We start from the raw sequence: 27,290 nt of genomic DNA, 5'->3' as shown, positions 1-27,290 counted from the left end.
TTTCCACGGCTGTCATAGGCGAATTAAAGCCTATTAAAGGCTGTGTTGCGCCTCTGCATTTGCCAATCGATAGGTTCGATTCACACACAGAGAGTTGTTATTGTCTCTGGTGGAACTGCAACTGCTCGTGAAATTCGGCTGCAAAGCTAGTGACCTGTGCGGTTTCTTTGTCTCGTTCTACGGTAGAGATTCACAGCGGTGTGGGCAGGTTATTTTGGCTACATGAAAAACAGAAACAGTAAAGCACCTAAATAACAACCAATATATAGGCCTATAGTCTACCATATGTTGTAGTTTATTCAACGAAGCTCACAAGGAATGTAGGTAAGAGACTGTCTACTACACTGACAGACGCATGGCCAGTGTCATATTCAACAGCTCTGCAGTTTCATGAGGCTATAGCATGTAACCCCTCACTCACTCTGCGTGCGTGTGTGTAGTGCCAGATGGAAGGAAATTCCTCACATGCACGTACTTTGAGCTTTTACTACACTGCCATACTTTGAGCTTTTACTACACTGCCATGGCAACACAACCATAACACATTACTATAGCAACATGGCAAGTTCCACAAATATATTTAATCTGCAATGGGGAAAATACTTCTATTCATTAGGATACGCACCTATTTACTCACATAGGTGTGGGTGTCTCACCAGAGAGCCAGGTGAGAGAGGTCGTTGCCATGGGGAAGGACTACTATAAAACCCTGGGCATCCCTAACCCAGTAACCTTTCTCACACTCTTCTTCTACCTCCAGAGAGCCAGGTGTGAGAGGTCGTTGCCATGGGGAAGGACTACTATAAGATGCTGGGTATTCCTAAGGGTTCTAACGAGGAGGAGATCAAGAAGGCATATCGCCGCATGGCGCTGAGGTTCCACCCAGACAAGAACACAGACGCTAATGCAGAGGATAAGTTTAAAGAGATCGCTGAGGCCTACGAAGTTCTGAGTGACCCCAAGAAGAGGGTCATCTACGACCAGCTAGGAGAGGAGGGTAAGATGGAGAGAGGCTCACTTCTGAGTGTGGTCGGTGTGATTATAAGTGTCATGAAGTCGTCTATCTTTCTGTGTTTGTGTGATAGAGCGAGAACACTGAGCAGACTATTTTCCTTATTTAGCTATCCCCCCTACCTCACCCTTCTGCCTCTACTAACTGTTCTCTCCTGTCTGACCGGCTCTTTCCACAGTGTGTTTCCATCTCTCAGATGGGCCTGAATCCATGAGGTGGCAGAGATAAGAATAGCAATGAGGTGGTGTGTGTGTTAAGCTACGGGTAGTCCCGTCCCCCCCCCCCCCCCATCATCCCATGGGAACTCTCGCCCACGTGGGTTCTCTCTGACTGCTGCTCATGGCTCCAGGGCCTCCGCTCCTCAAACTCCCTCCTAACTGTTGTAAAAAACACTCTAAAATTCTACAGAGGAGGAATTAGGCTACATCTCCATCTGGGTGTGTGTGTGGTGAGTGTGTACTCACAGCCCTGTTTCTCTCCCTCTCTGTCAGGTCTGAAGGCGGGGGGCAGTAGTGGTCAGTCTGGGGTTCCTGCTGGGTCATACCACTACACCTTCCATGGAGACCCCCACGCCACCTTCGCATCCTTCTTTGGCGGCTCCAACCCCTTCGACATGTTCTTCGGACCGCACCGCAACCACCATAACCGCTCCAACGGCTTCCACTCCAAGGTCCACAACCACCACAATGACCATGACATGGAAACTGACTTGGATGAGGAGGACCCCTTCGCCTCTTTCACACACTTCGGCTTCCCCGGGGGGGTCAACAGCTTCCATGGCGGGGGCAGGAGGAGGGGAGTGCAGTCGGAACGTCTGGCTGGGTCCAGGCGGCAGCAGGACCCCCCGGTGGTCCATGAGCTGAAGGTGTCTCTGGAGGAGATCTTCCATGGTTGCACCAAGCGGATGAAGATCACCAGGAGGAGGCTGAACCCTGATGGCAGGAGCAGCCGGACGGAGGACAAGATCCTGAACATCGTGATAAAGAGGGGATGGAAGGAGGGCACCAAGATCACCTTCCCTAAGGAGGGGGACGAGACACCAGAGAACATTCCAGCAGACATCGCCTTTGTGCTCAAAGACAAAGGACATGCCCACTTTAGGAGGGACAGCTCCAATATCATCTACACCTGCAATATCAGTCTGAAGGAGGTAGGATCTGTCTGTCTCTGTTGCTCTGTCTGTCTGTCTGTCACTGTCTTTCTTTCTCAAACAGCCTATCTCCACAAATACCTTCACAGAAAACTGGCTGCCTGTGGCATTGCTTTGTCCAGACTACAAAACAAATTTTTTTTCTCTCTGGCTCTTTCGCTCTCCCTCTATCCACAAATACCCGACAGAACACTCACACAGAACTGGAGGCCTGTGGTATTACCCTGTTCAGACAGTAGGATTTTATTTTTAATTTTTATTTTAAACACTACACTCACTTTCTGTCTATCTACCTCTAGGTTTTCACAAGGGAACTGTGTGTGTGTGTGTGTGTGTTAGTATTATTTTAGTAAGTGAGGATGTTCTAATAAAGTGCATCAGAAGTCACGTCTCTCTCTTTCCTACTAACTCTCTCGACTCAGAGCCTCAGGCACCTCTAACAGCAGTACACTGGTGTTCATGTTTCTAGCACTAGTTTTTGGGCAGTGCCGGGAGATGTCTGTGTGCAGTTACACATCGGTACTGCACCTTAAAGGAACTGTTCCTCTGAATACACTACCTAGCTCATCACATCCCTCCAGTCTCTCTGTGAATTGAGTTGAGCCCTGGCTGGGCAGACTGAGTGCTGTGCAGAATGTATCTCTGGCACTGCAGTGTGAGTGAGCATGGAGGAATGTGTTATCCCTGTGTGACAGGGCCACTCACACTCTACCCTGTCCTGCCTCATATGTCTTCCTTTATGATAGCTTTGTTTTAAGGGGCACAACAGTCGTTATAGTGCTAAGTCATCTGCTGCTTAAACAGACAATAAAGCATTTATACACTTAGACAGCGCTCTCTTTTTTTCTCTTTCATACATGCGCACACACACCTAGACAGAGAGAGCAGGATTGTGTAGCTAAGGTGGTACTCTGACAGACAGTTTATTTAATTAAAGCTCTCTTCATGTGTGCTCAGCTGTGACCAGCCTGTGAAATGAAACACTCTTTTCTAGTTCCAATATAGCTGCCATTCATCCGCTGCCTATATTAATGGGCTGGCTAATAACAGATCCTCGAATGGCGGTTGTTGTGTACATATTAGTTTACACAAGGAACTCAGTGCTCAGATGGGCATGTTAACCAGTAGTCCTTACTTTCTGTCAAACAGTTATCTTAGTGTCACAAACTGCCATAAATATGTTTTAGTTATGAGATAGTTAATGCATCCAGTAAAGAGGCAGTTCAGTTGGTGGAATGTGCAGTGTTAAATTACATAGTTGCTTTTCTCCGGAAATGCACAGATTTAGTATGTTAACTTCGATCCAGGGAAGGAAATAGACCGGAGTGAGAGGTGGGAAGGGAGGAAGGGGAGTTGTTGGAGGGCGAGAGTATTAGGGAACTGGGTCATCTGAATTAGTATCCAAAGCAAATACAGCTTACATTTCTACTGCCAGGGAGCTTTGCTTCCATCCAGCAGCTATGAGAGGTATGATTACAAAGTTCTGGCACTGGGCCTCTGTTAATTGGCTTCCTGGGTTTATACACTCTGTTAGCTGGCTGGGTTTTGGCCTTATGATAGCTTGGTTAGACCCAATGCTAGCTACGCTGGCTGGTTTCAGTCCCGATGTTCTACATAGGCTTTTGGTCTAAAAATAACAGGCCCAAAGTTATAACATCTATAGAAGACACAGGAATGTCAATGGGGGAGGTGTTGCTGTATACAGTGCATTCAGAGAGTATTCAGACCTCGACTTTTTCTACATTATGTTACGTTACAGCCTTATTATAAAAATTATTCAACAGTTTTTCCCCCCCCCCTCATCAATCTACACACAATACCCCATAATGAGAATCCAAAAACAGGTTTAGAAATTTTCGCAAATGTATAAAACATAAAAAACTGATATTACATTTAACTAAGTACTCTGACGCTTTACTCAGTACTTTGTTGAAGCACCTTTGTCAGCGATAACAGCCTTGAATCTTATTGGGTATGACACTACAAGCTTGGCACACCTGTATTTCGAGAGTTTTCCCCATTCTTCGCTGCAGATCCTCTCAAGCTCTGTCAGGTTGGATGGGGAGTGTCGCTGCACAGCTATTTTCAGGTCTCTCCAGAGATGTTCTATCGGGTTCAAGTCCGGGCTCTGGCTGGGCCACTCAGACATTCAGAGACTTGTCCCAAAGTCACTCCTGCGTTGTCTTGGTTGTGTGCTTAGGGTCGTTGTCCTGTTGGAAGATGAACCTTCACCCCAGTCTGAGGTCCTGAGCACTCTGGTGCAGGTTTTCATCAAGGATCTCTCTGTACTTTTCTCCGTTCATCTTTGCCTCAATCCTGACTAGTCTTCCATTCCCTGCTGCTGAAAAACAACCCCACAGCATCCCCACAGCATGATGCTGCCACCATCATGCTTCACCGTAGGGATGGTGCCAGGTTTCCTCCAGACGTGACGCTTGGCATTCAGGCTAAAGAGTTCAATTTTGGTTTCATCAGAACAGAGTATCTTGTTTCTTATGGTCTGAAAGTCTTTAGGTGGCTTTTGGCAAACTCTAAATGGGCTGTCAAATCAAAATAAAATATTATGTCACATACACGTGTTTAGCAGATGTTATTACGGGTGTAGTGAAATGCTTGTGCTTCTAGCTCCAACAGTGCAGTAATATCTAACAATACACACAATCTGAAGTAAGGAATGGAATTAAGAATATATAAATATTTGGATGAGCAATGTCAGTGGCATAGATTAAGATACATTATATACATATAAGATAAGTAATGCAAAATATGTAAACATGATTAAAGTGGCCAGTGATTTCAAGACTGTGTATATAGGGCAACAGCCTCTGTGCTAGTGATGGCTATTTAACAGTCTGATGGCCTTGAGATAGAAGCTGTTTTTCAGTCTCTTGGTTCAAGCTTTGATACACCTGTACTAACCTTGCCTTTTGAATGATAGTGAGGTGAACAGGCAGTGGCTCGGGTGGTTGTCCATGATGATCTTTTTGCACCTTCCTGTGACATCAGGTACTGTAGGTGTCTTTGAGGGCAGGTAGTTTGACCCCGGTGATGCGTTGGACAGACAGCACCACCCTCTGGAGAGCCCTGCGGTTGCGGGCGGTACCAGGCGGTGATACAGCCCGACAGGATACTCTCAATTGTGCATCTGTATAAGTTTGGGGGGGGGGGGGGGGGTTAGGTGTCAAGCCAAATTTCTAAAGCCTCCTGAGGTTGAAGAGGCACTGTTGCACCTTATTCATCACGCTGTCTGTGCGGGTGGACCATTTCAGTTTGTCAGTGACGTGGCCCAAGGAACTTGAAGCTTTCCACCTTCTCCAGTGCGGTCACATCAATGTGGATAAGGGTTGCTCCCTCTGCTGTTTCCTGAAGTCCATGATCAGCTGCGTTGTTTTGTTGACGTTGGGTGAGATTATTTTCCTGGCACCACACTCCCAGGGCCCTTTCCTTCTCCCTGTAGGCCGTCTCTTCATTGTTGGAAATCAGGCCTACAACTGTTGTCGTCTACAAACTTGATGATTGAGTTGGAGGCGTGCGTAGCCACACAGTCATGGGTGAACAGGGAGTACAGGAGGGGGCTGAGCACGCATCCTTGTGGGTCCCCAGTGTTGAGGATCAGCGAAGTGGAGGTGTTGTTTCCTACCTTCACCACCTGGGGGCGGCCCGTCAAGAAGTCCAGGACCCAGTTGTACAGGGTCCATTCATTTAATCCGAGTAAAAATTCCCTGTCTTAGGTCAGTTAGGATCACCATTTTATTTGAAGAATGTGAAATGTCAGAATAATAAGAGAATGATTTATTTCAGCTTCTATTTCTTTCATATTCCCAGTGGGTCAGAAGTTTACATACACTCAATTAGTATTTGGTAGCATTGCCTTTTAAATTGTTTAACTTGGGTCAAATGTTTCGGGTAGCCTTCCACAAGCTTCCCACAATAAGTTGGGTGATTTTTGGCCCATTCCTCCTGACAGAGCTGGTGTAACTGAGTCAGGTTTGTAGGCCTCTTTGCTCGCACACGCTTTTTCAGGTCTGCCCACATATTTTCTATAGGATTGAGGTCAGGGCTTTGTGATGGCCACTCCAATACCTTGACTTGGTTGTCCTTAAGCCATTTTGCCACAAAATTGGAAGTATGCTTGGGGTCATTGTCCATTTGGAAGACCCATTTGTGACCCAGCTTTAACTTCCTGACTGATGTCTTGAGATGTTGCTTCAATATATCAATCAAATTTATTTATACAGCCCTTCTTACATCAGCTGATGTCAAAGTGCTGTACAAAAACCCAGCCTAAAACCCCAAACAGCAAGCAATGCAGGTGTAGAAGCACGGTGGCTAGGAAAAACTCCCTAGAAAGGCCAGATCCTAGGCAGAAACCTAGAGGAACCAGGCTATGAGGGGTGGGCCAGTCCTCTTCTGGCTGTGCCGGGTGGAGATTATAACAGAACATGGCCAAGATGTTCAAATGTTCATAGATGACGAGCATGGTCAAATAATAATAATCACAGTAGTTGTCGAGGGTGCAACAGGTCAGCACCTCAGGAGTAAATGTCAGTTGACTTTTCATAGCCGATCATTCAGAGTATCTCTACTGCTCCTGCTGTCTCTAGAGAGTTGAAAACAGCAGGTCTGGGACAGGTGGCATGTCCGGTGAACAGGTCAGGGTTCCATAGCCGCAGGCAGAACAGTTGAAACTGGAGCAGCAGCACGGCCAGGTGGACTGGGGACAGCAAGGAGTCATCAGGCCAGGTAGTCCTGAGGCATGGTCCTAGGGCTCAGGTCCTCCTCCTCCGAGAGAGGGAATTAGAGAGAGCATACTTAAATTTCACACAGAACACCGGATAAGACAGGAGAAATACTCAAACAGGCAGGATATAACCCCACCCACTTTGCCAAAGCACAGCCCCAACACCACTAGAGGGGTATCTTCAACCACCAACTTACCATCCTGAGACGAGGCAGAGTATTGCCCACAAAGATATCATATATCCACATAATTTTCCTCCCCCATGAAGCCATCTCTTTTGTGAAGTGCACCAGGCCCTCCTGCAGCAAAGCACCCCCACAACATGATGCTGCCACCCCGTGCTTCACGGTTGGGATGGTGTTCTCGGCTTGCAAGTCTCCCCCTTTTTCCTCCAAACATAACGATGGTCATTACGATGGTCATTCTATTTTTGTTTCATCAGACCAGAGGACATTTCTCCAAAAAGTACAATCTTTGTCCCCATGTGCAGTTGCAAACCGTAGTCTGGCTTTTTTTATGGCGGTTTTATAGCAGTGGCTTCTTCGTTGCTGAGCTGCCTTTCAGGTTATGTCGATATAGGACTCGTTTTATTGTGGATATAGATACTGTTGTACCTATTTCCGACCGGCATCTTCACAAGGTCCTTTGCTGCTGTTCTGGGATTGATTTGCACTTTTCGAACCAAAGTACGTTCATCACTAGGAGACAGAACGCGTCTACTTCCTGAGCGGTATGACGGCTGCGTGGTCCCATGGTCTTTATACACGCGTACTATTGTTTGTACAAATGAAGGTGGTACCTTCAGGCCTTTGGAAATTGCTCCCAAGGATGAACCAGACTTGTTGAGGTCTACACATTTTTTCGGAGGTCTTGGCTGATTTCTTTTGATTTCCCATGATGTCAAGCAAAGAGGCACTGAGTTTGAAGGTAGGTCTTGAAATACAGGTACACCTCCAATAGGCTAATTGACATAATTTGAGTCAATCAGAAGCTTCTAAAGCCATGACATCATTTTGTGGAATTTTCCAAGATGTTTAAAGGCACAGTCAACTTAGTGTATGTAAACTTCTGACCCACTGGAATTGTGATACAGTGAAATAATCTGTCGGTAAACAATTGTTGGGAAAATTATTGCGTCATGTACAAAGTAGATGGCAAGTCGGTTAGGACAAATCTGTAGTTTGCTAACAGGAAATTTGTGGAGTGGTTGAAAAAACGAGTTTTAATGACTCCAACCTAAGTGTATGTAAACTTCCGACTTCAACTGTAGCTATTCCTCTTGTCCAGATGGGATAGCGCAGTGTGATTTGCGATTGCGTCATCTGTGGATCTATTGGGGCGGTAAACAAATTGAAGCGGGTCTAGGGTGTCAGGTAAGTTGGATGTCGTATGTCTTACTGAGGAGTGGCTTCCCTCTGGCTACTCTACCATAAAGGCCTGATTGGTGGAGTGCTGCATGTCCTTCTGGAAGGTTCTATCTCCACAGAGGAACTCTGGAGCTCTGTCAGTGACCTTTAGGTGCTTCGTATCTCCCTGACCAAGGCCCTTCTCCCCCAGTTGCTCAGTTTGGCCAGGCGGCTAACTCTAGGACGAGTCTTGGTGGTTCCACATTTCTTCCATTTAAGAATGATGGAGTCCACCGTGTTCTTGGGGACCTTCAATGCTGCAGAAAGTTTTGGTACACTTCCCCCGATCTGTTCCTTGACACAATCCTGTCTACGGATAATTCCATCGACCTCATGGCTTGGTTTTTGCTCTGACATGCATTGTCAACTATGGGACCTTATATAGACCGGTGTGTGCCTTTCCAAATCATGTCCAATCAATTTAATTTACCACAGGTGGACTCCAAGTTGTCGAAATATCTCAAGGATGATCGATGGAAACAGGATGCACCTGAGCTAAATTTCGAGTCTCATAGCAAAGGGTCTGAATACTTACGTAAAAAAATTGCTACATTTTCTAAAAACCTGTTTTCGCTTTGTCATTATGGGGTATTGTATGTAGATCGATGAGTAAAAAAATGTATTTAATACATTTTAGAATAAGGCTGTAACGTAACAAAATGTGGAAAAAGTCAAGGGGTCTGAATATTTTCCGAATGCACTGTAAGTCTATGGAAGGGGGTGAGAACGATGAGCCTCCTAGGTTTTGTATTGAAGTCAATGTACCCAGAGGAGGACGGAAACTAGCTGTCCTCAGGCTACACCATGGTGCTACCCTACAGAGGGCTGTTGAGGCTACTGTAGACCATTGCAAAACAGTGTGTATAAATAAATAATTTGGTGACGTGAATATATTTTGTATAGTTTTATCTAAAGGCTATTTTTATGAAATTCACTGAGGATGGTCCTCCCATTCTTCCTCTGAAGACTTATGTATGGGTGTCTGAGCTGTGTTTTAGCTGTTTGAACAGACAAGTTTATTGCTTTCAACACATCAATACCACTCACAAAGACAATTAGTAATGCAGTCAAGTTCTCCTTTACTTTGAGCCAGGAGAGATTGACATGCATTATATTGACATTGGCCCTCCGTGTACATATAAGGGCCAGCCGTGCTGCTCTGGGCAAACTGTAATTTGCCTAGGTTCTTCTTTGTGGCACTTGACCATTTAACTGGGCCGTAGTCCAGGTGTGCGAAAGCGAAGGCCTGTAGAACTTGTTTAGTTGATTGTGATGTCAAGAAAGCAGAGCAGCGCTTTATCACATTCAGACCTCTCCCCATCTTAGCTACTGTTGCATCAATATGTTTTGACTGTCAGTTTACAATTTAGTTACACCAAGCAGTTTAGTCTCCTCAACTTGTTCAATTGCCACATTATTCATTACAAGATTTAGATTAGGTTTAGTGAATGATTTGTACCAAATACAATGCATTTAGTTTTTGATATGTTTATGACTAGCTTATTACTTGCCACCCATTCTAAAACTGACTGCAGCTCCTTGTTAAGTGTAGCAGTGATTTCACTTGCTGTGGTAGCTGACGTGTATAATGTTGAGTCATCAGCGTACATAGATACAGGCTTTACTCAATGCTAGGTATTAGTAAAAATAGAAAAAAGTAAGGGGCCAAGACAGCTACCTTGAGGTATGCCAAACTCATTAATGAGGCTTCCATTAAAGGACACCCTCTGTGTTCTGTTAGATAGGCAACTCTCAATCCACGATATGGCAAAGCCATAAAACATTTTTTTCAACAGCAGACTATGAACAATAAATGTCCAAATCTGCACCGAAATCTAATACAATTAATACATTTATTTCAGCCAATCATCTGTCACTTGTGTTCATGCTGTAAATATTGAGTGCCCTTTCCTATAAGTGTTCTGAAAGTCAGTTGTACATTTTTTTACCGTAAAATAGCATTGTATCTGGTCAAACACACTTTTTTCCAAAAGTTTACTAAGGGTCGGTAGCAGGCTGATTGGTTGGATGTTTGAAACAGTAAAGGGTGCTTTGCTATTCTTGGGTAACAGTATGACTTTTGCTTCCATCCAGGCCTGAGGACACACACTTTCCTGTAGACTTAGATTGAAGAGATGGCAAATAGGTGTGGCAATATAGTCCACTACCATCCTCAGTAATTTTCCATCCAAGTTGTCAATAGCAGGTGGTTTGTCATTATTGATAGACAACAGTAATTTGTCCACCTCTTCCACACTCACTTTACGGAATTCAAAATTGCAATGCTTGTCTTTCATAATTTGGACAGTTATGCATGGATATGAAGCTTCATAGTTTGTTGTTGGCATGTCATGCCTAAGTTTGCTAATCTTACCAATGAAAAAGTAATTAAAGTAGTTTGCAATATCAGAGGATTTTGTGATGAGACATCTGATTCAATGAAGGATGAAGCTGAGTTCGGGTGCTCCAAAAGCTTTATACTATCATCCTTTATATCTCTTAACCTTAAAAAAAGAAGAAGCTTTGTTTCATAGTACAGTTTCTTCTTTTTGTCTAGTTTAGTCACATGATTTCTCAATTGACAGTATATTTTACAATTGGCTGTGCAGTGAGAATTATTTGCCATTTATTTTGCCTCGTCCCTCTCAAACATACAATTTGTGACCCCTTTCAGGAAACTAGGCATATGTCGCAAGTCACGACTTCCCAGGAGAGCCGTTTGAACGTAAAATATGTTTATTAAAATGCATTTCTTGGCAGAAATGCCTTCTCGAACATGTGAACTTTCATATGCCTTAATAACAAACTTGTATGGCATCTGTAAATACGAATACAATTGTTAAATTACGAGCCTTGTTGGTTAAGCCACAGAAAAAGCAGCAACCTTCCCACTAGCCATGATTGGTTGAGATAATGAGTGGGCTGGACATGCCGAGAGAGGAGTTTGGATTGGTCTGCCATAGAAGGCTTCCGTCTATTTGAGCTGCTCAGTCTGTGTTGGTAATCCTGTCGAACGCGGCTTTTTTTCTATTATGTATTGTGTAGTGGAGCTGCATAAGTGTTGCTCTCCACTTTCTGGAGGATCAAGTTTTGAAATCAGTGGAATTAGAGTATGATAGCTAAAGAGATGGAGAAAACACCTGTCTCCGGATTACATCTTCAAACTAAGGGCAACCGTGGCATGGCATTCGTGACAGGGAGATGCGTCCATCATTGCATGATGATGTATACAGGTAAGATAGCTAGCTACATTTTCAGATATTACACGTTTCTAATTTTGACAGGAAGTGGTTCCATTTCAAGCTAAAGTGTACTGTTAGCTAACGTTAGCTGGCTGGCTCCCTAGCTGACGTTATCATTCGTATCCCAGAGCCGTTTGCTTTTCTAGTAAGAGACTAATGTTAGCTAGCTAACATTGAACCTGGTTGGTTAGCTCCCAGCATATTCATGCAGGGTAGTAACATGATTTGGCACTGTATAGTTATTTAACTAGCTAGCGTTAGCCTGCTGGCTCGTTAGCTAATGTTACGTGTGTGGTCTTACACTTTGTTTACCTAGCTAGGTTCATTGTTTACCTAGCTAGCTAGATGGCTAAAGTGTACAACACCCGTTGAATATGGTCGGTATCAGTAAACGTCAGCAAAAAAGTGTAATGAAATTGTTGCCAGCAAAGCTGGTTAGGCTGTTTTCATGTTATCCAGAGGTAAACAAATCATCGGCCAGAGCATCAAGTGTACGCTCCGGGAGCGAAACAAGATGGGTGGGGCTAAAGCTTAAGAGGGTGTGAATGATGCTGAATGGGTGTAGACAAAGAAGAGCTCTTCACTAGATACCAAAACATTCAAAGGCCATTTTCTCAAAAGTGAGTTTACAAGTTTACTCAACTTTCAAAGCAGAATTACTTTCCCATTGTTCCTCAAATGCAGTGTATGAGATACCATTTTGTATCTCTGAGTCTCTACTTTTATCCAATGTAAAAAACCCAATTTCAAATTTTGCTACATAAGACCAAATCCAGGTGGTGAGTCACATTTTTCAATTCCTCATCAATCCATGGGGATTTAGTAGTTTTTACAGTCAGTTTATTAAATGGAAGCATGCTAGTAACTGGAAGAAGTCATTTCATAAATGCGTCAAGTGAAGGGCCTGGTTGCTCCTCATTATACACAACAGACCAGTAAATATTCTTTACATCTTCAACATGGGAATCACCACAGTTCCTCTCATATGTCTGTTATACACAATTTTAGGCCCAGCCTTTGGTACTTTGGTTTTTATAGATATGGCTACAATATTATGATCATTACATCTGATGGGTGGGGATACTGCTTTAGAGCAGATTTCGGCAGCATTAATAAATACACAGATACATGTGGATGATACACGTCAATGATTTATTTCCTGTTTGTATATAACCTGGTAGGTTGATTGATTACCTGAAGGCACTGGTCACTGTTTGGAGCTTTTTCTTGAATGGACAGCTTGATGAAAACAATACCCCATAATTGATCTACATACATTGATCTACATACAATACCCCATAATGACAAAGCGAAAACAGGTTTTTAGAAAATGTAGCAATTTTTTTACGTAAGTATTCAGACCCTTTGCTATGAGACTCAAAATTGAGCTCAGGAACCTGTTTGCATTGATCATCCTTGAGATATTTCTACAACTTGATTGGAGTCCACCGTTGGTAAATTCAATTGTTTGGAAATTATTTGGAAAGGCACACACCTCTTTATATAAGATCCCTCCGTTGACAATGTATGTCTGAGCAAAAACCAAGCCATGAGGTTGAAGGAATTGTCGTAGAGCTCCGAGACAGGATTGTGTCGAGGCACAGATCTGTGGAAGGGTACTGTAGCAAAAAATGTCTGCAGCATTGAAGGTCCACAGTGGCCTCCATCATTCTTAAATGGAAGAAGTTTGGAACCACCAAGAATCTTCCTAAAGCTGGCCACCCATCCAAAATGAGCAATCAGGGGAGAAGGGCCTCTAACAGAGCTCCAGAGTTCCTCTGTGGAGATGGGAGAACCTCCCAGAAGTACAACCATCTCTGCAGCACTCCACCAATCAGGCCTTTTATGGTAGAGTGGCCAGACAGAAGCCACTCCTCAGTAAAAAACACATGACAGCCCGCTTGGAGCTTTCCAAAAGGCACCTAAAGGACTCTTAGACCATGAGAAACAAGATTTTCTGGTCTGATGAAACCAAGATTGAACTTTTTGGCCTTAATGCCAAGCGTCACGTCTGGAGGAAACCTGGCACCATCCCTATGGTGAAGCATGGTGGTGGCAGCAGCATCATGGTGTGGGTATGTTTTTCAGTGGCAGGAACTAGGAGACTAGTCAGGATCGAAGGAAAGATGAATAGAGCAAAGTACAGAGAAATCCTTGATGAAAACCTGCTCCAGAGCACTCTGGACATCAGACTGGGGGCGAAGGTTCACCTTTCAACAGGACAAGGACCCTAAGCACATAGCCAAGACAACACAGGTGTAGCTTCGGGAAAAGTCTCTGAATGTCCTTGAGTCTCTGAATGGACTTGAACCCGAGACCTGAAAATAGCTGTGCAGCGAAGCTCCCCATACAACCTGACAGAGCTTGAGAGGATCTGTAGAGAAGAATGGGAGAAATTCCCAAATTACAGGTGTGCCAAGCTTGTAGCATCATACCCAGATGTAATTGCTGCCAAAGGTGCTTCAACCAAGTAATGAGTCTGAATACTTATATAAATGTGATATTTCTGTTTATTTAAAAAAAAAATGCTTAGTCATTATGGGGTATTGTGTGTAGATTGATGTGGGGGGAAAATAACTATTCCGAATGTACTGTACACAGTAATTATGACAACTCCAACCGGTTAGAGCTCTGAAAGCATTCGCTACAGCTAGCTAGCAGTGCATGAAATGTGGTGAGTAAAGACAATAGTTGAACAGTTTTGAACAAATTAATTTCTACAAAAATAAAGAAGAGTGAGAGCTTATTTGGTATTTTTTTCCACTTTCACTTACTTAGCTAGCGAATGCAGCTAGCTAGTTTAGCCTACTCAAACACCCAGCTCAAACAGAGAGGGATGCTATGTTTTTTTTTTTTATGTTTTTTTTTTTTTTTTTAATTTTATCCCATTTTCTCCCCAATTTTCGTGGTATCCAATCGCTAGTAATTACTATCTTGTCTCATCGCTACAACTCCCGTACGGGCTCGGGAGAGACGAAGGTTGAAAGCCATGCGTCCTCCGAAGCACAACCCAACCAAGCCGCACTGCTTCTTAACACAGCGCGCCTCCAACCCGGAAGCCAGCCGCACCAATGTGTCGGAGGAAACACCGTGTACCTGGCCCCCTTGGTTAGCGCGCACTGCGCCCGGCCCGCCACAGGAGTCGCTGGAGCGCGATGAGACAAGGATATCCCTACCGGCCAAACCCTCCCTAACCCGGACGACGCTATGCCAATTGTGCGTCGCCCCACGGACCTCCCGGTCGCGGCCGGCTGCGACAGAGCCTGGGCGCGAACCCAGAGACTCTGGTGGCGCAGTTAGCACTGCGATGCAGTGCCCTAGACCACTGCGCCACCCGGGAGGCCCCAGGGATGCTATGTTAACTGGCTAGCTATGGCTATCCAACACTGGAACTCTTCCAAGTCAAGGAAAGCTTTTGGTTTGAAAAATCTATTTGCCACTGGGGCCCACCGGTGGAACTGCTTGCTGACTACACTGTACTGCATGATTGTAGCGGGTTTACTAACACGTTAGTTCTAGTAACTATGTTGGCTATGACGTTAGCTAATAATGGTGACAACGATGTAGGCTGTTTGTAGCGGTAATGATATGAAGGTTTGGCTTAGAAATATATTTTTTGCCTGGTGACAGACAGCTGATGTGTTGTGCACTGAAGTCCGCAAGCGAAGGGAGGAGGAGAGCGTGTAGATGCGAGAAGACATTATAGCCACAACGATCAAAGTGATCGTTCTGTTTGTATGTGGCTGCTATGACAGTGAACTGTGTTTGCATGTGATCAGGGGTATATTCATTATGCCGATTGATCACGAGTCATGACGGAAGTCAAATTCCACGTGACCGTTTAGTCATGGTAATTTGACTTCTCCAAGCTCTGATGAGGCTGATGGTCATCAGTAGCCTACCAAACTTGCTAACTGCCTGGTACTCAGCACTATTGTCCCTCTAATCACTCTAATCATAGGCTATGCAATTGCTTGAGAAAGCAGAGTTTTGATGGCCTCTATTAAAAAGAGGAAGATCCCATCAGCTTTCTACAGTCGTGGCTAAATGTTTTGGGAATGACACAGATATTAATTTTCACAAAGTTGCTGGTTCAGTGTCTTTAGATATTTTTGTCAGATGTTACTATGGAATACTGAAGTATAATTACAAGCATTTCATAAGTGTCAAAGGCTTTTATTGACAATTACATGAAGTTGATGCAGAGAGTCAATATTTGCAGTGTTGACCCTTCTTTTTCAAGACCTCTGCAATCCATCCTGGCATGCTGTCAATTAACTTCTGGGCCACATCCTGATTGATGGCAGCCCATTCTTGCATAATCAATGCTTGGAGTTTGTCAGAATTTGTGGGTTTTTGTTTGTCCACCCGCCTCTTGAGGATTGACCACAAGTTCTCAATGGGATTAAGGTCTGGGGAGTTTCCTGGCCATGGACCCAAAATATTGATGTTTTGTTCCCCGAGCCACTTAGTTATCACTTTTGCCTTATGGCAAGGTGCTCCATCATGCTGGAAAAGGCATTGTTCGTCACCAAACTGTTCCTGGATGGTTGGGAGAAGTTGCTCTCTGAGGATGTGTTGGTACCATTCTTTATTCATGGCTGTGTTCTTAGGCAAAATTGTGAGTGAGCCCACTCCCTTGGCTGAGAAGCAACTCCACACATGAATGGTCTCAGGATGCTTTACTGTTGGCATGACACAGGACTGATGGTAGCGCTCACCTTGTCTTCTCCAGACAAGCTTTTTTCCGGATGCCCCAAACAATCGGAAAGGGGATTCATCAGAGAAAATGACTTTATCCCAGTCCTCAGCAGTCCAATCCCTGTACCTTTTGCAGAATATCAGTCTGTCCCTGATGTTTTTCCTGGAGAAAAGTGGCTTCTTTGCTGCCCTTCTTGACACCAGGCCATCCTCCAAAAGTCTTCACCTCACTGTGTGTGCAGATGCACTCACACCTGCCTGCTGACATTCCTGACCAAGCTCTGTACTGGTGGTGCCCCGATCCTGCAGCTGAATCAACTTTAGGAGACGGTCCTGGCGCTTGCTGGACTTTCTTGGGCGCTCTAAAGCCTTCTTCACAACAATTGAACCGCTCTCCTTGAAGTTCTTGATGATCCAATAAATGGTTGATTTAGGTGCAATCTTACTGGCAGCAATATCCTTGCCTGTGAAGTCCTTTTTGTGCAAAGCAATGATGACGACATGTGTTTCTTTGCAGGTAACCATGGCTGACAGAGGAAGAACAATAATTCCAAGCACCACCCTCCTTTTGAAGCTTCCAGTCTGTTATTCGAACTCAATCAGCATGACAGAGTGATCTCCAGCCTTGTCCTCGTCAACACTCATACCTGTTTTAACGAGAAAATCGCTGACATGATGTCAGCTGGTCCTTTTGTGGCAGGGCTGAAATGCAGTGGAAATGTTTTTTGGGGATTCAGTTCATTTGCATGGCAAAGAGGGACTTTGCAATTCATTTCAATTCATCTGATCATTCTTCATAACATTCTGGAGTATATGCAAATTGCCATCATTTGAAAATTAATATTTGTGTAATTCTCAAAACGACTGTATAGGCTAGGCCTACTATATTTATTTCTCAACTTTCCTAATATTAAGCATGTTACTTCTCTTTATAATAGGGCTCCTGAGTGGCACAGCGGTCTAAGGCACTGCATCTCAGTGCTAGAGGCGTCACTACAGGCACCCTGGTTCGCACAATAGGCCCAGCGTCATCCGGGTTTGTCCCCACAGGAGGCCGTCATTGTAAATAAGAATTTGTTCTTAACTGACTTGCCTCGTTAAATAAAAAAATAGAATAAAAAAATCAGGAGTATAGATTACCTGGCTGGCATGAAAATTAACCACGGGAAAAACGTCCTCCATTCGCTATTTAAGTGCATAGATTAAATGTATTTTTCCCCCCCTGTTGAGACCGGTGCATGATAATGGTCCATTCTAATTCAAAACAAATTTCACACATATTATTTAGTATATGTAAAGAAGACGAGATTAAATCAAGAATAGTCTGATGGGTGACAATATTAGCCTATCACTTGTGATTGATGCCCAGCTTGTGTGCAGTAAGGCAAGAAACAACAAATGCCATTTTGAAATCATAGTTGCACACCTCATGTAGCCTAGCCCATAGGCCTATATGTTTTGATAATGGTTGTCACAACTAAAGTGGCCAAAACTTCTAAAAATTAAGCACATTAATCAGCTTTACAAGGGGTGTAGAGTAACTGGCATACATACACAGCGCGTGAGTTTCAAGTTTGGTGAAGATCATTTTCACTATAAAAATGCACCTTTATAATAAAAGCATTACATGCATAATCGCATTTGCGGTCACATTTGAGAATGGTGTTTTCCCGCTAATGGAACATTCACGCTTATAGCCTACTACCATGTGCGCATTGCTGAGTTTATAATGTGAAGAAATAGCCGAATAGTTATTTTAAGCTAAAAGTTCTGATCTGTTGCGTCAGCCTCATTGCTTAAAAAAAAATGGGATGCTAGTGGTTGTATTAATTTGGGATCTATCGCGTCCCACAACTGTCCCAGACTATGTTTTGGAATATTTATTTTTCCCACAGAATAGGTAAACTTTTGTACGATGGGGGATACTACATTGACATCCGCTAGTACTTTTGCTGTTCGTTAGGCCTACTCATCTTGTTGGCTGATGAAAAGTAAATGTGGACAGTTCATCCAATATCTTCAATATGTGCCTTGGAATTTTTACATTTTTAACATTTATTTAACCTTTATTTAACCAGGTAGGCTAGTTGAGAACAAGTTCTCATTTACAATTGCGACCTGGCCAAGATAAAGCAAAGCAGTGCGACACAAACAACAACAAAGCGTTACACATGGAATAAACAAACACAGTCAATAATACAATAGAAAAAGTATATATACAGTGCAAATAAGGTAGGATAAGGGAGGTAAGGCAATAAATAGGCCATAGTGGTGAAATAATTACAATATAGCAATTAAACACTGGAGTGATAGATGTGCAGAAGATGAATGTGCAAGTAGAGATACTGGGGTGCAAAGGAGCAAAATAAATAACAGTATGGGGATGATGTAGTTGGGTGGGCTATTTACAGATGGGAAATGTACAGGTGCAGTGATCTGTGAGTTGCTCTGACAGCTGGTGCTTAAAGTTAATGAGGGAGATATGAGTCTCCAGCTTCAGTGATGTTTGCAGTTCGTTCCAGTCATTGGCAGCAGAGAACTGGAAGGAAAGTCGGCCAAAGGAGGAATTGGCTTTGGGGGTGACCAGTGAAATATACCTGCTGGAGAGCGTGCTACTGGTGGGTGTTGCTATGGTGACCAGTGAGCTGAGATAAGGCGGGGCTTTACCTAGCAAAATCTTATAGATGACCTGGAGCCAGTAGGTTTGGCGACGAATATGAAGCGAGGGCCAGCCAACGAAAGCATACAAGTCGCAGTGGTGGGTAGTATATGGGGCTTTGGTGACAAAACGGGTTGCACTGTGATAGACTACATCCAATTTGCTGAGTAGAGTGTTGGAGGCTATTTTGTAAATGACATCGCCGAAGTCAAGGATAAGTGTGGGCAGTGATCGGTTGAAGAGCAGGCATTTAGTTTTACTTGCATTTAAGAGCAGTTGGAGGCCACGGAAGGAGAGTTGTATGGTATTGAAGCTCGTCTGGAGGTTAGTTAACACAGTGTCCAAAGAAGGGCCAGAAGTATACAGAATGGTGTCATCTGCGTAGAGGTGGATCAGAGAATCACCAGCAGCAAGAGCGACATCATTGATGTATACAGAGAAGAGTCGGCTCGAGAATTGAACCCTGTGGCACCCCCATAGAGTCTGCCAGAGGTCCAGATAACAGGCCCTCCGAATTGACACTGTCAGAGAAGTAGTTGGTGCACAAGGTGAGGCAATCATTTGAGAAACCAAGGCTGTTTAGTCTGCCGATAAGAATGTGGTGATTGACAGAGTCGAAAGCCTTGGCCAGGTCGATGAAGACAGCTGCACAGTAATGTCTCTTATTGATGGCGGTTATGATATCGTTTAGGACCTTGAGCGTGGCTGAGGTGCACCCGTGACCAGCTCGGAAACCAGATTGCTTAGCGGAGAAGGTATGGTGGGATACGAAATGGTCATTGATCTGTTTGTTAACTTGGCTTTCGAAGACCTTAGAAAGGCAGGGTAGGATAGATATAGGTCTGTAGCAGTTTTGGTCTAGAGCCCTTTGAAGAGGGGGATGACCGTGGCATTTTTCCAATCTTTGGGGATCTCAGACGATACGAAAGAGAGGTTGAACAGGCTAGTAATAGGGGTTGCAACAATTTCGGCGGATAATTTTAGAAAGAGAGGGTCCAGATTGTCTAGCCTGCTGATTTGTAGGGGTCCAGATTTTGCAGCTCTTTCAGAACATCGGCTATCTGGATTTGGGTGAAGGGGACTTGGTCAAGTTGCTGTGGGGGGTGCAGGGCTGTGGAATTGGATAAGGACGTGCGGAGTTGCATCCCCGATGTGTTGGTCTTCACTTGTTGTCTGTGAGAGACCCAAATCACGTGATGGAGAGCCATGTGAGTTAGAGGTACTTCGGAGCACGCAGCTGGGAGAAGGGAATTATAACTATTATATTCAGCCCAAGGGCACCACCGCCACTGGCCGCAAAAGGTATGGATTTAGTTAGGGGGCATTACGGCCACACAAAGGGGATGCCGCCGGGGAAATCGAGGCATGTCAAATTGTGCTTGTCAAATTGTGAATGAGAGACTGGTGTAGTGTGTACACCCTGCACAAAACAAAAAACAAATCAGAGCTCATGCCTTTCATGCAATTATTTTCAAATCATCGTTAGACGCATCATGCAGCCTTAGAATGTATTAAAAATCTTAACATATAGCCCAATGTTTGTATCACAACTATAGTTACATTAATAACTCTAAATTAAGCATATAGGAGTACCTGTTTGTTAACCACTCAACACAATAGTCGCATGTGTGCACTCCCGTAAATCATTGAGAAAATATCCCTTCTATTTTATTGTTCAATTTCATTCTTCATACTGTAAAATAATGCTACGGAATTCTAAGCAAATCTTGTCCACAAAATGAACTAGTGCAGCCCACAGCCATATGGCAGAGCCAGATCAGGGCCTTGCATAAGGACAACTATTCTGTTCTTCTGAAATTGACAACATTTTCTTCATATCAGGTTTCTTTAGACCTGTCTAAAATAAATAATGGATTTATTGTGATGGTGTAGGCTATATTATATGGATTTGAGACTTTTTCAAAAGTAGCTGTTCCAAAGATCTGCATTTGGCTTGTATGCTTTGCGTGGAAGCCAGGAGATGCTAAATGTGTTCGTTACCAAGCGTCTCTTCACGGGCCCCAAGTCCAGAACAGACTCTGGGAAACGCACAGTATTACATAGATAGAGGCATGACTACATGGAACTCTCTTCCACATCAAGTACTGTAATTCAAGTGAGCTGAGCAGTAAAATCAGTTTTTTTTTTTTTAACTGATGAAACATCACGTTGACTGTGAAGAGACACACACACACACATGCACTCCACCAGGCCCTCAGTGCACGCTCTGGAGTGTGAAGTCACGTGCTCTGCTGGTCGGGTATACGCGTAGCAACCTAGCGATGCCAAAAGCCCTGGTCTTCCCTAGAAAGCCTATGCAAATTATGATAGCCAGAATGGGCCCCCAAATTTTTGGGGAACACTGTTTTGGGTTCTAAAACATGTTTTATTATGATCAAGTTCGATACCCACATTTAATTATTTTAAAGTTTGTTACAAATAGAGAATTAATTAAATAGTGATCCATTCTGACTACTACATTTGTCGTCACACAGGACCATGTGCTGATACCAACTAGGGCTGGCAGGCTACGAGGCTCTCTGAAATTACTACATTAACCATGATCCTTTGGCCACTTTCACCATGATCCCTAGTGATTTTTTTGGTGCCGTTTTCAGCCCCATTCAGCAATATGGCGCCCTTCAAATTCAAATACTTCTGGCTTTATGCGCCATCGGGAGTTTTCCATAGGAATACATGGATGACATCAGCTCTTTCACAATCTACTTTTTTTCCCCTATTTATGTTTTGTGGTTTTACTTTAGCACGTATAACTCGTTAGCATGTAGGGCGCACCGATTGGTGTCACCTCGTTAGTCAGTATGTGTTACACCTGTGCGGGTTGCCATCTCGTTAGTGGGAAGGTGTTTCACTGGTGCTGGCCTAATGCTCCAGTTGTGTTGATAGATGCGGAGCGTTAACCCCATACATTGGCGCTCCCTCTTTTGATTTCTATCCATCCTTTCCCTGATTTTGTTTTGCTTCCTGGCTTTAAGTTTGGTGTGGGTGTTTATTTTGTTTGCCTTTTAGTGGGCGCTCATGGTGGTTGTCTTTTAGGTCCCAGTTGTTGTTGCTATGCAACTTTCAGTGGACACCCCATGAGTGTATTTTAGAACCTCTTCTAAAACCACCACCTGCTAGCCATCAAGCTAACGAAGTTAGTCCCAGTTGAGTTTCGCAATGGAGCCCTCTGTGTTGAGAAGTAAATTAATGGTTACAGCGCTGTGGGAGTTGTATATACTACGCTTTGTTTTGGGACAAACTGGATCACTCAGAGTTCCAATGTAGCAATTGTTTGCTTGCCGAGGATTATAGGCTTGTAATGGCTTCCTTGATCATGCAGGTCGCCAGCCTACGTAAGAAACTGGGGAAGACGCAGAGTGGAATGTTTACATTTTCTACGCCGGTGACTGGACGCGCTTGTTGGATGCATCTCCGCCTTGTCGTTTGTCGTTATCCGACTGGCCGGTGTTCGCCAGCGGAGCCATTTCTTGCCTCTTCTCCCCCATCTGATAGCGGAGTCGAAGGAACACAGCAAGAGGTGCATGGCAATCAACGATGGATGGTCGCATGACACGTGCAGTGGAAGCCGAAGACCGCAGTCTCCGGTAAAGCAGGCTATACTCCCAACGAGAGGCCTGGAGTGGATACAAACAACAAATAGTTTCGCCGCCCTGGACATCAGCAACTTTCCACCCCTGCTCTGGATCGAGCGGGGCTTCTCTATCTGTCGGAGGCCAGCACTGGGAGCTACGGGCTCAAGTTATCCTGCCTCTCGCCCATCAAAGGGTTCTCCGACTCCTGTGAAGAGTGAGAGTGGGCGGATTTCCTTGTCCTTCTCACCAGCCGTGATTTTGGGCAGCTCCATGGTAAGAAATGTGACAGTTTCTGGTGCAAAAACAATGTCCTATTCCGGAGCTTGAGTAAATTACATTACTAAGCTGCTTCTAAATGTACTATGTCAGGACATGGAAATATCCATTCTATCATAGTCATGTACATTTTAATGACACTATGAAGGGCAGCTCTGAACAGTTGAAACTGGATTTTAAAGAGCTGATCGTATATGGCTCTCTGACCTCTGAGTCGTGGCATTGAACACTTTAGCAGGATTCTTTCTCTTCACAACTGGCTACGTGATTATTGCAGCTCAATGGGTGTAACTTTTGTTGACAAATTTAATACATTTTGGAAACAAAACACGTTATATAAGGAGGATTGGATCCACCCAAATCATTTGGGTTCCGGGATCCTTTCACACCATTATAAGGCTGCGTTGAGACACTTACTTATCAGAAGTCCCAGCTCAGTTAAACCCTACCATTGTGTCGTTGAGTTGTCATAATGCTTCAGCAAATGTACATTATACCAGGGGCTTTGGTAGGCAATGTAAGTAACCTCATTTATGTCCCTCCAACTGCTCTGAATACAGCTATTGTATGCAGTAATCATGTGCCTACAGTATGAACCAGATTTTAAAAGTCAAAGTATTTGTTTTTAAATATATTTAAGTATCAAAAGTAAAAGTATGAATCATTTAAAATTCCTTACATTAAGCTAACCAGATGGCACAATTTTCTTGTTTTTTTAAGTGTATGGATAGCCAGGGGCACACCAACACTTACATCATTTACAAACAAAAGCTTTTGTGTTTAGTGAGTCCGCCAGGTCAGCGGAATTAGGGATGACCAGGGATGTTCTCTTGATAAGTGTGTGAATTTGACCATTTTCTGTCCTGCTAAGCGTTTTAAAATGTAACGAGTACTTTTGGGTGTGAGAGAAAATGTTTGGAGTAAAAAGTACATTATTTTCTTTTGGAATGTAGTGAAGTAGAAGTTATCAAAAAATCTGAATAGTAAAATAAATTACAGATACCCCAAAACACTACTTAAGTAGTACTTTCAAGTATTTTTACTTAAGTACTTTACACCACATGACTGTTCTGGATCTTTGTTACAGGAGCCAGTGGCCTTGTAACTGCAGGGTTCAAGCACTGCTCTCTCTCTCTCAATCAGGACAGTTTGACATTCGGTGTCAGTGTGGAGAACAGGAAGGAAACACACACGCGACACCCCATCCACACTTAGCAGGCTATCGCTAACTCTAGCTGCAGAGCTTTAAGAGGAACTTGACTTCTGATATTACAGAGAGATATGCATTGGCTTAAACAACATATGCATGTGATAACGCTTAGTGATGCCTTATATTGGGGGGTTGAGGTCGTGGGGGATGGTAAACACCGAATGGGGCAGCTGTGAAATGGGACTGACACCTGATTGGCCAACTTGTAAGTACTAAACTGGAACACGCAATGAATTGGGACTGGAAAATTGTAGGCCTACTGCACTTAATCAGAGTTTGCACTTAGGAGTGGACTATATTATTCTGGTGCTCCCTTGTCTGAGCTGAGGCTTATATAATTAAACTGGCCTTGGGTTAGCTGTCTGTGCCTCCAGCATCATGGCAACCTGTCTAGGTTAGGGTTGGAGTTAGTATGGTGTGCTGCCTGCTCTGGGTAGGAGTTGCAGATCCTGGATCAGTTTAATGTTACTCTTACTCAATTTTAAGGTTGACAATTAGGGTGCAAAACTGACCTTATATCAGTGGCTGTGGGACACTTCATCCTACTACTTTGGGTGCTCAGGTTTCATTCCTCGAACCAATTCTATTTCTCACTGCTCTCCCTGCATTCAATAGGCACTGATAAGGAGACGAGACTGTGTGTCCCAGCCCCTCTGACAAACCGTCCAACTATTTACGACCTCAGCTGATTCCTGTCTTACTTCATTAGCTCTCAAAATGAGACCACTCTCTAAAATTAGCCCCCTGTGCACTCTAACCTACCAACCCTATACAGGAACCACACACCTGGAAAGACTGGGAAACTTGTTTTAGTGTCAGAGAGGGAGTGATCCATTGTAGCTGATGTCATTCTGTTTCACTGAGTGCCTCGGTGTCAAATCATGTTCTCCAGCTGAACCTGTGTTCTAGACTGCTGAACTAGAACATATACTCGTGTTCTACGTCTATAGCTCCTGAAACACGTTATCACCTATCCTTAATCAATGAATTAACTAACAACCGATTACTTTGTTTTTTTTTCATATCATCAGGTGTGAATAGAACATATATACAACATCTTGATTTCCCAGAGGAACACTGTTGTAACGAACCAGTCATATAGTGAACATGTTTGTCATATGATACAATAGTAAACCCTCTCATATCCCCCTCCCCCAGGCGCTGTGTGGCTGTACGGTGAACATTCCCACCCTAGATAACCGCGTCATCCCGCTACCCTGCCATGATGTCATAAAGCCGGGGACGGTAAAGAGGCTGAGGGGGGAGGGCCTGCCCCTCCCTAAGAGCCCCACCCAGCGCGGCGACCTCATAGTGGAGTTCACGGTTCGCTTCCCAGACAGGATCCCTCCCCAGTCCAGAGAGATCATCAGACAACACCTGCCACAGTCTTAGGACAAGACCCCACCCCCTCGCCCACGGACAATTATATTTTTAAGGGAAAGTTTTATTTTTATTTTTCTAGGAATGACTGAAGTGCCAAGAGGAACTGCAGTTTAAGGTTTATGTTAATTATTTTATCTTTCTCCCCAAGCACACGGACATGGCATGGAGGAACGGCTCAGCTCGGTGCAGCTTTGGCTTCTACCAGAACTTTTCTTAATGCTCTTTTTTTCCTGCAGATTTATCAAGGGTTTTATACATCCCCCTGCCTTTCCTCTTATGGATGGGATGACAGTAACACTTTATTTGAAAAAGAGAAGATTGTCCAGAGGAAAGTTGAAAATTTTGTTTATCTACACACAACCAGCAGCTTCAGTCTGTGCTCCCCTATTTTACCCCAATAAGCTGTTTTAAATGTTTAATAAAGCATGTGTGAACTGTGTAGGTTATCTGCTGGACAAGGCCACTGCTACGACAGCAGCTACTACCCCCACCTCCTCCCAGTGCCTAACCATTAACATAGTTTGGCAAGCATGTCTTCAGATTTGGATTTAACATGGTGTACAGTTTGTTGTATCTATGTCTGGTCCAGACCATCTGACTGGCTGAGACCCCCAGCAGCCCAGCTGTGTGTAATCCACTATGGGTCATCATATTGGTACTTCAGGAGGTTCATCCAGGCATCTCATCTATAGGTGCTTTGCTCCCTGTGGTGTCTGTCTGAGGGAATGACGGAGTCTTTAATACCTGCCTTTAAGCTCTCCACGACTCACTGAGGGACTGGTAAGTGCCTTAACCTGAAGACATACGACTCCCCCATTCCTACAGAAACCCTATGGACCGGTCAAGTACCAGGGATGCACCAGGATTCATACTCAATGTGAATAACTATTAATGGCTGCTAGTGTCCACAGGATGAACACAGAGAATATAGTCATTTCTATGAACCTTTATAATGGTTTTTGTAAATGACTGTTCTGCTGTGGATGTTGTCTGTGGGTTGTATACTGTATGCAGTGCTTAATAATGGCATGGAGTGAAATATAATCTGGTACTTGTTTTGGATGCCAGTACTGTTTATATTTAGGAGCAGAAATGCCGCAATATTTTTAAGGTGATATTCTGAGGTGCTGCTACTCAAGCAGTAAAAAAATGGAGGTACTGGTACTCAGTACCAGTGTGTTCCAGCGCAAGTCAAGCACTGACTGTTTGCGTGCTGCAGTGATCATCTGTACTGCGCTGAGGGACCTATCAGTCTGGCACTGGTAACATCTATTCAGGACTATCAAATAGAGACCCCGTCCACTTTTTGCCAGCTGTGATATGTGTTCTATTGAAAGAATGTGGACATTGAAGGAATCTGTCAGGACAGGTTGATACTGTAGTGGTTGTTCCCTGCCTATAGGTAATGCCAAAAGATACAGAACAGACAGATTGGCAAAGGAATTTTATCTTGATCTGAGAAGATGTAGGGTCTCTGGGCTAAAGTAGGAAGTGAGAATGTGGTTTTTCCACAAAGTTTCTCATGTAAATTGAATTTTATGACAACCAATAAACCAAATACTGAGCAGTGTATGGCCCTGTGTGTTTGTGAAGTTATTTGTAGCCAACCCCACTTCTGCTTTCACCTATCTGGCTCTGTGGTTACTTCAAGGACTGAAGGGAGGGATGACATAATGCTTTCTTTATTTGTCCAATGATCTCACAGATTAGATATGCATACATCGGGACAATATCAAGGTTTAGTAGCAAATACATTTTCACGCTAATATCGAATTCTGGATAATTTAGTATGGTGTGTATATACAGTTGAAGTCGGAAGTTTACATACTCATTTTTCAACAAACTATACTTTTGGCAAGTCGGTTAGGACATCTACTTTGTGCATGACAAGTAATTCTTCAGAGACAGATTAAT

At 43.9% G+C, this 27,290-nt stretch overlaps 1 protein-coding gene across 1 annotated transcript; it reads left to right on the top strand.

Moving 5' to 3' along the window:
• The first annotated feature begins 786 nt into the window (after nt 1–786).
• On the top strand, nt 787–26,938 carry LOC120063314 (dnaJ homolog subfamily B member 5-like). Its single transcript, XM_039013618.1, has 3 exons — nt 787–997; nt 1,504–2,162; nt 25,152–26,938. The coding sequence occupies exons 1-3, from the start codon at nt 787–789 to the stop codon at nt 25,383–25,385; spliced, it is 1,104 nt and encodes a 367-aa protein (XP_038869546.1). The 3' UTR covers nt 25,386–26,938.
• The last annotated feature ends 352 nt before the right edge of the window (nt 26,939–27,290 follow it).

This window comes from Salvelinus namaycush, chromosome 18 (assembly GCF_016432855.1).
Source record: "Salvelinus namaycush isolate Seneca chromosome 18, SaNama_1.0, whole genome shotgun sequence".
NCBI lineage: Eukaryota > Metazoa > Chordata > Actinopteri > Salmoniformes > Salmonidae > Salvelinus > Salvelinus namaycush.
The sequence above is the reverse complement of the archived record's forward strand: the minus strand, read 5'-3'. Positions and strand labels throughout refer to the sequence as shown.

Coding starts and splice junctions, on each gene's coding strand:
- LOC120063314 (XM_039013618.1), top strand. CDS start 787: ATGGGGAAGGACTACTATAAGATGCTGGGTATTCCTAAGGGTTCTAAC. Junction 998..1,503: donor CGACCAGCTAGGAGAGGAGG/GTAAGATGGAGA, acceptor CCTCTCTGTCAG/GTCTGAAGGCGGGGGGCAGT. Junction 2,163..25,151: donor GCAATATCAGTCTGAAGGAG/GTAGGATCTGTC, acceptor CCCCTCCCCCAG/GCGCTGTGTGGCTGTACGGT.